At 40.2% G+C, this 7,676-nt stretch overlaps 2 protein-coding genes across 3 annotated transcripts; both read left to right on the top strand.

Annotated features, from left to right (window-relative positions):
- The first annotated feature begins 125 nt into the window (after nt 1-125).
- tzn (hydroxyacylglutathione hydrolase tenzing norgay) lies at nt 126-3,152 on the top strand. 2 transcript variants are annotated; one of them, XM_086986758.1, is made up of 6 exons: nt 126-219; nt 531-741; nt 1,043-1,232; nt 1,482-1,651; nt 1,985-2,104; nt 2,512-3,152. In XM_086986758.1, exons 2-6 carry the CDS (start codon nt 634-636, stop codon nt 2,710-2,712), a joined length of 789 nt encoding a protein of 262 aa, XP_086842884.1. In that variant the 5' UTR covers nt 126-219; nt 531-633; the 3' UTR covers nt 2,713-3,152. The 2 variants fall into 2 exon arrangements, with proteins under 2 accessions (XP_086842884.1, XP_022658223.1); XM_022802488.2 differs by lacking the exon at nt 126-219 and adding an exon at nt 226-409.
- A 1,714-nt stretch (nt 3,153-4,866) lies between these two features.
- Nucleotides 4,867-7,648, top strand: psidin (phagocyte signaling impaired). The gene has a single exon (XM_086987864.1). It carries the CDS (start codon nt 5,137-5,139, stop codon nt 7,498-7,500), a length of 2,364 nt encoding a protein of 787 aa, XP_086843990.1. The 5' UTR covers nt 4,867-5,136; the 3' UTR covers nt 7,501-7,648.
- Nucleotides 7,649-7,676: the final 28 nt, after the last annotated feature.

The raw sequence follows: 7,676 nt of genomic DNA, 5'->3' as shown, positions 1-7,676 counted from the left end.
ATTACATTTAGTACTTGAAAGCAACTATTTAATATACATATATTTAGGCACACCTTTGTTATATAATCGCAATAGATAAAGATCGCATGTAAAACAGCTAGTAGCCTTTGCCGATATCATTCTTTTTTGCTGAACAGCCCGCAACTGCAATACGCGTCAAAAATGCATCGATACGCACGCAATCGCGCGAGAAGCATTCGAATGAACCTGTCTACTCGAGTATGTCTATATTGTTTTATCGAAGGACTTGTAGGTCCCCAGTCACTGTTATATATGTAGAAGTTGTTGTCTTTAAAATCGAAACGGCTTGTTATTATCACAGCTGAAATACAAAGCAGGCAATCTAATGTTAACAACTGTCTGATCGAACGGTTGTCATCTATATTGTTACCGTTTAAGCAAAAATGATGTAAGTGTTTCTACTCGCTTAGGTTGCAATTACCCACCAGGTTCTCTAGCCCATCTAAACCCAACAAGGTTTAACAGTCCATAATCAATTTTGTATACTGGGATGTGCCGGTTTTTTACAGCTTTGCGCGGAGTTGTCGACTTGTAACCACGAAATCATTGGCAAACCGCCTGTTCGCAGGCAACAATTTAAAAACATCTTCTGCAGTGTTAATAAAGCGAAATATGGCGGAAGTTCAAATCCTCGAAGCTTTAGATGATAACTACATGTACCTTGTAATATGTCCCAAAACGAGAGAAGCCGCGGTAGTTGATCCCGTTAACCCTGAAAAGGTAAGCAGCAGGTGATTCAAGAATGGCATCAGGTTCATTTATACGGTACTGCCAATCAAGCACCAAAATCGTGTAAGTCGTGCAATATCTTAAGATGTCTACGCATCATACACTTAGTTACCAATTTGTAATCTCAGTGTTTTAATAAAGTAATTAAATAATTTTTATTAATGCCAACAGCTATACTATAAACTTTTGCACAGAAAGTATAGGTATTGACAGATTAACCAAACGATAAAATCACAATTAAAGTTTCCGATTGGACATCATAGCTGTTCCGAATTCTTTCTTGATCCCGTAGGTACTGAGAGCGGTCAAAAGTACTGGAGTAAAGTTGACCACCGTTCTGGTGACTCATCATCACTGGGATCATGCTGGTGGTAACGAAAAACTTCTTCAGTTGCGTCCCGGTTTGCGCGTCTTTGGAGGTGACGATCGCATCAAGGAACTCACGGACAAGGTTAATAAGGACAACGTCAACATCACTATTGGTATGTCATCGTGACCATTTCTTTTTTTGTAGACCAGTTCAACAACAGTCGTATAGAGATGAGACGGTTATTCGCTCATTTACTGCCAGTATTTAATCTAGCACAACCAGCTATGTACGGTGGATGCACAGCCAGCTTATTATTACGAAAAAAAATCGAAAAATAAATTCCTGAACAGAATATCGACAAATTTTTGAAGATAGCTTTTAAGCATGTATAATGTTTCCTTATTCATTTGTCTTATTGCAGGTTCATTGACGGCACAGAGTCTCTTCACGCCTTGTCATACGACAGGACACGTATGCTATTTCATTGCAGGAGATGCGGAGTCCCCAGCTGAACGTCCTCCAGTCGTCTTCACCGGTGACACGTTGTTCACATCCGGATGCGGAAAATTTTTTGAAGGCACGGCTCAGCAAGTACGTCTTATAGATAACATTTCGCATTGGCACCTCGTTTTTTCTTGCCCTACATATTAGTAGTGAAGCGAAGGTTTTCAAAATAGTAGTTTGCAAAATACAGAGATTCTTGCTCACCCTGTATATATAGTATTATATTATATATACTAAAGTTGGTATTTCTTACTACAAGCAACCCATCTATACCTCAGTTGGGTTGCAACCCATCTATACCGATACGTGTTCGAGAATGACAATGTACACGGCACCATCGTTTACATTTAAGTATACGAAGCAATCATTCTCATCATAGATTGTTCTGCTATGTACTATTACCTACCTTCATGGTTTCAGATGCAAGCAGCAATGGATAAACTGGGCTCGCTCCCGCCCGAGACACGCGTTTACAATGGACACGAGTACACCGTGAACAATCTGAAATATGCGCAACACGTCGAGCCAGACAACCAAGCGGTAATTGTTAAGCCATTATACCGATCAATTAACGTTCAACTATCATACCAATCATGAAGTTTCTTTTGTGAAAGAATTCTTTATACGAAAGTAATAATGATATACGACAAATGCTATACTTATTAACAAGTGGGTTGATTTTGTTGTGAGACTCTCGTTTAAGTAGTGTACTTAAGTTGTGACGCATTACTTCAAACGACGAAACGAAACGTCTATACTCGGCTCCGAACCTAGACTACTACGTGCCTCTATATTAAGCAGGAATTATATTCATTAAACCGATAATAACGTATCCAGAAACCATTTAGAGTGGACTAGTAAAGGCCATACTAAGCTAAATGCAAAGCATCGGTCAAACAAAAAGAGAAACTATGAGCAACAGTGCTATTCTTTTCTCATGTACACAGGTGAAGGAAAAACTATTGTGGGCCCAAACGCAACGCGCCCAAAAAAAACCGACCATTCCATCGACAATCGCGGAAGAAAAATCGATTAACCCATTTATGCGAACCCGCGAAGCGTCCGTTCAGAAACATACTGGACAGCAGGATCCCGTTTCTACAATGAACGCATTGCGCCAAGAAAAGGATAGATTCAGGGCTTTATAAGGCTTAGATACACTCTCTTACATACGGCGGAACAACGATGCTCGTTGCAGCCTACGTTGCATACCCGATAGTTCAACGTGCACAGCTCTACGTACTGTACAGTACTTTCTGTTTAGACGTTTTAAAGCGGTGTAGAATTCTCCAAGATGACATGAGTATCGGAATTGGATCACGTGCGATATTCATGAAAATAGTGAATTATCTTGTTTATATATGTAAGGAATATTCTAGATTGCGGTGTAAGCTTTTATATTAAGTCTAGGTTAGATTGCTAGGACACGTGTTTTAAAAAAAAAACTTCCAAATTGCACCTACAGTTATTGTACAAAAAAAAATTGTGCTATATCTATCTATATTAATAAAACTTGAAGCTATGAGTGTATCTTTTTAAATAACGTTATATTTTTGTTTGGACAATAAATTCCATACATCGTGAGTAATGTCATGAGTCCCACTGTGTAAAAATGAATTCAAATATATAGTCATATATATAGATGACATTAATAAAGGTAATGATAGTGAAACATAATTAAAAAAGTAATTGAATTTTCACAGGAAATTCTTTCATCAACGGGCCATATCAGGTCAACGGAAGAATAATTTAAGCCTAATTTAAGCGATGCTAGTAAGAAGTTAACCTTATTAATGAATTTATTTAATTTATTTAATTTTAGAATGCGTTGCTTTATTGGTTTTACGTGAAGTCAACTTTATTGCCTTAACGGTGCATTCCCTAATGCACCCAGGCGATTCATGACACTGGTGTATCAATGCCTGGTCTCTGCAGGCAACGCCTGAATCGGCTGGTTTAAATTACCAAACTTGGGTGCGTTTTTCCCAGAGAGGGGTGGCTGGCTTAAGCTTTGCCTATTACACGACAAATGTGATTGATTGAAGAAGCTTATTTCCCAACAGAAAGAACTGAAGGATACTGTATATAATCGAACAGGTACTTGTACAAACGGATTCATGCAGAATATACATATTTTAGCTAGCGGATACTCAATGCCCCAATGTATAAAAGAGACGTGTCATGTATTGAACTATATAACTAAATTACAAACAAATATTTTAGGCAACCTCAAAGGGGTAGAGTTTCGTTTTACTTCTTTTGTCTGGTTTTGGATAATTTAATACAAATAGCAAACCCGGACACGCGGTGTATTTCTTATTTACTTCTGTGGAAACCCACCAACTATTCTTTCAATTCAAAAGAAAATACTCTACAAAAAGTTAAAATTTCTGAGGAATAAGAACTCAGTTATTGCCTTTAAATTAAAAATATCCTGGAATTTTTTTAAAAGGTCGCGCTTGCACGCAAAAAAATTATTTGCATACTAAGCCGATCGATATTTCATATATATCAATCAATCAGTTACAATTTTCATCAAATCTACTTATGATTCATCAATATTTCGATCGAAAAATTACAGTAAGTTCCTTGATTAAAGGCACGAGAGGCCACAAGCATAATGGAGAAATCGGTTTCGAGTCATGATGGTCGCCTACAATTCATGCGGGACCTTAACCTAATGAGGCATTTGACGGCCCTTAGCTGCTAGATTCGTTTGAATGTAATCTTTATCAGCCCCCCAAACGATTTCACCTTTATCCTAATCGTCATGCCATACTCAATAAGCTTCTTTCTATAAATATGAAAATTGTAGTCTCAGTTCTAATCTTAATCGTTTAAAATTTTCAACTATAGAAACCTTTATATATAACTATTATTTTTTACATGACGTCTACAAAATAACATGTATTTTTTTGGAATTCAGAGTACACTAGGAATTACTGGTATAGCACTATATAGAAGTGTCATTTTTATATACATAGTTGCTTATGGATAATATTGTTGTCTAATAGGATACTTTGTTTAGGGTAGCCTGTTTCAATACTTTTAAACTATTGTAGAATTGAGAATCTCTACTTTTTTAGTAATATGCTGCAATGCTTTTTCCCGTTAGCGTCGGGATAATGTCTGTATAGTCATATTAATTAGTCAGTGTAGGTCTCAAACCATCAACCTAATTAAGATTTTACAACAGAAGTTAAGCTAAATTGAATGCATTTGTTAATGCGCTGAGATGTTGCTGCATAGAGCGCCCGGTTGCCCTCAAACCAAAACACTAGGCAAAGATCATTTCATTAGTGCGGTCCATAGGGCCGTTCTATCGCCGGTGCCCCGCAGTGTCTGTGCGAGCGCATGGTCGGGTTCCAGTGCGATTTTGTTGTTCGAACTTTGTATTGTGTAGAATTTTGTCCATGGGATCAAAGAATCAGACAAAAGCGTTGTGAGGTCTACTGAAATTTTTGGCCCTCAAGAAGGCGGGAACGGTGTCTTCCCTTCATTGTGAGTGGGGAGTACATCAAAAATAGATTTTCCGCAGTAGGCGTGCGTGTGTATCAAGTCATAAAGAAAAAATGCCTCCAAAAAAAGAGGAGCAACGTGCTCTTCTTGAGGAGAGACGTCTCCGGACAGTGTACGATTTCTTCGATAATTCCGACTACAAACGAGCCTTGCAAGACTGTGACAAAGTGATAAAAAAATATGGCAATAAGATGGGACCGACCGTGTACGCTTTAAAGGCACTTGCTTTAACTAAGCTTTATCGGTGGCAGGATGCTAATAAACTTATGGATGAGCTAATCAAAAAACAACCGACCGAGGATTCTGCACTTTCACCGTTAGTGATCGCTCTGCGCGATGCTGAACGCCACACAGAAGTAATTCCGTTATACGAGAGTGCATGCAAACGTGCCCCAAATGAAGAGATCCTCAACTCGCTGTTTATGCTTTACATCCGCGAGAAAGAAAGGGCAAAGGCCAAAAATACGGCGCTACAATTACACAAGCTGACAGATAAGCGGACGTATTATTTTACAGCGGTTATGCATCAGTACCTCAGTGGCAAGGAATCTGAGGACCAGAGGCAGCGTACCATGTGCTTCACGCTAGCAGATAAGATGCTTGAACGTATGCCTCCATCGGTGGACGCTGAGATTAATTTACAATACATGATTCTACGGGACTCAGAGAGACTTGGAGAGACAGCGGAGTTTCTCGAGAAAAACGCGAGTCGTCTGTATATGTTGGACATTCCGGAAGAAAAATGGTTACTCTATAATCGAATGCAAGACTGGGATCGAGCTGTTGATATCAGCGAGGCTAGTTTTGCTCGAAGAAATTGTGAGGATCACAAATGGCTCCAGCGACGATTTGATATTGGCGAAAAACGCGGCGAAGCAATTGGCAATATTGCCGAGAAGCTTATAAGTCTCATCGAGAAAGTTGAAAACCACGACAAACGTCGAGAGTTGCTCATCAACAGGATGTTGCTGTACAAGAGGTTAGGTAAGTTTGATGAGTTCGAAAAGACGTTCATCAATTTTTACAAGCTCTTCGAGAATAAAACCTGGTGTGTGGCCGATATTTTGTTCCTCGTACGCGAGTTGCCCGAGGATCAGAGAACGCATCTAGTCAATACTATGTCGGAAGTTGCCAATAAAGATTCCCTAACGTGGATGGCCATCGATTTTGATCTTGGCCAATCCAGGTCCGATGAGGAAGAGCTTAAAAAAATCAAGATGTTGTGTGACAAATACCGATCGGGTGCGCCTCTTGAAAGGCAATCAGATGCAAACCCAATGGACGGCTACCTGGAGCTGGCTGTTGATATGGTCGCGGAGCGCTTTAAACGCTGTGGTGACGAGCGCAGTTTACTAAAAATCATCGACGAGCTGGAGTTTGCCAAGGAGCGTTCGCCGAACGGATTCCGGCTAAAAATGCGCTTGATGTGGTGTTACTGCGCGATTCAAGCCGGTCTAAAGGTTCTAGCCACATGCGATAACCTCACCATTAAATATCTGCAGTGGGAAAGCTTAGGGTACCTGATCAGCCCATATGTGCTTCGTTGCTCGTTTGGTGCGACCATTCGACTGTATAGGAAGATAATAGCTTTACATGCTAGCTCGCAGAAGGATATTGGTGAGGGTATTGTTTCCTGCTATAAATTCGGTTCTTTTCATAAAGTTGAGGAAATGGAAGAACTCAAACCATGGCTAGAAAACTCATTTGAATTGGCGAACGCCAAGGTGATGCGGGCTCTTCTGGCGTGCTCAATAGAAAAACTGCACGCCGACGAGCGTACCGGAGCTAAGCTAGAAGGATTCCTCGTGCCGACCGTAGCCTGGGACCGATTACAAGATAATCGTGACACGTCGGTACTGCCAAAGCAGTATCATTTCATCTTTACAGACTTCGAGACAAAGAAACAAGAGCTGAAGCTTCGATACCTCGTCTTGCGGCTATTGACGGCAAAAGACGAAAAAGAGTCGACCGAGGCTTTAAAAACGTTGAGAAAAGTATTGTCACCGAAAGCGAATGTTGCACCCATGGAGGATCTAAGCAACGCGTTCGAGTACTATATTGCACCGCTTACAATACTTGACTGTTGGGCCGATGGCAGTGAGCTGAAAGAACGAGTTAACACAATTACTAGCATCAAGTTAGAGTCGTTACGAAATTTGGGCCGGTTTGTGGTATGTGCCTTTGAGTGGGTTCTTGCTCTTTCTTGCATGACGGTATTTGCAGCTCAAAGCAAGAACGCCACTGCCAAGAAAATCCTCCTTGAAGAGGTTGTCAGGACACAGCAGCTGCCTTTCGCCGTGGACGGAGTTTTTACAAGTGATACCGGCACTTGTCCAGTGCTTAGAGATGATTTCGGCGCGTCGTGGAGTATATCACTCGTTGTCTTGAAGGGTGCCGAGAAATTGTTAAGGTGCTAATCAAACTCGATGACAAGCGTTTTGGGAAAGCTGTTGACTGCTGAAAATTTATGTTGGTTGATGAACAGATAGTTAGCGTTAAAAAATGAAGGTGGCTAGAGCGATAGAAATAAAAAAAAAAAATAAATTTTTCTATGTTAACATTTCCCATGTGACTTTTTATCTACGGATTATAA

Source organism: Varroa destructor, unplaced genomic scaffold (assembly GCF_002443255.2).
Source record: "Varroa destructor unplaced genomic scaffold, Vdes_3.0 BEIS01000004.1, whole genome shotgun sequence".
Taxonomy (NCBI): domain Eukaryota; kingdom Metazoa; phylum Arthropoda; class Arachnida; order Mesostigmata; family Varroidae; genus Varroa; species Varroa destructor.
The sequence above is the reverse complement of the archived record's forward strand: the minus strand, read 5'-3'. Positions and strand labels throughout refer to the sequence as shown.

Coding starts and splice junctions, on each gene's coding strand:
- tzn (XM_022802488.2), top strand. Junction 1,233..1,481: donor CAACGTCAACATCACTATTG/GTATGTCATCGT, acceptor GTCTTATTGCAG/GTTCATTGACGGCACAGAGT. Junction 1,652..1,984: donor TTGAAGGCACGGCTCAGCAA/GTACGTCTTATA, acceptor TCATGGTTTCAG/ATGCAAGCAGCAATGGATAA.
- psidin (XM_086987864.1), top strand. CDS start 5,137: ATGCCTCCAAAAAAAGAGGAGCAACGTGCTCTTCTTGAGGAGAGACGT.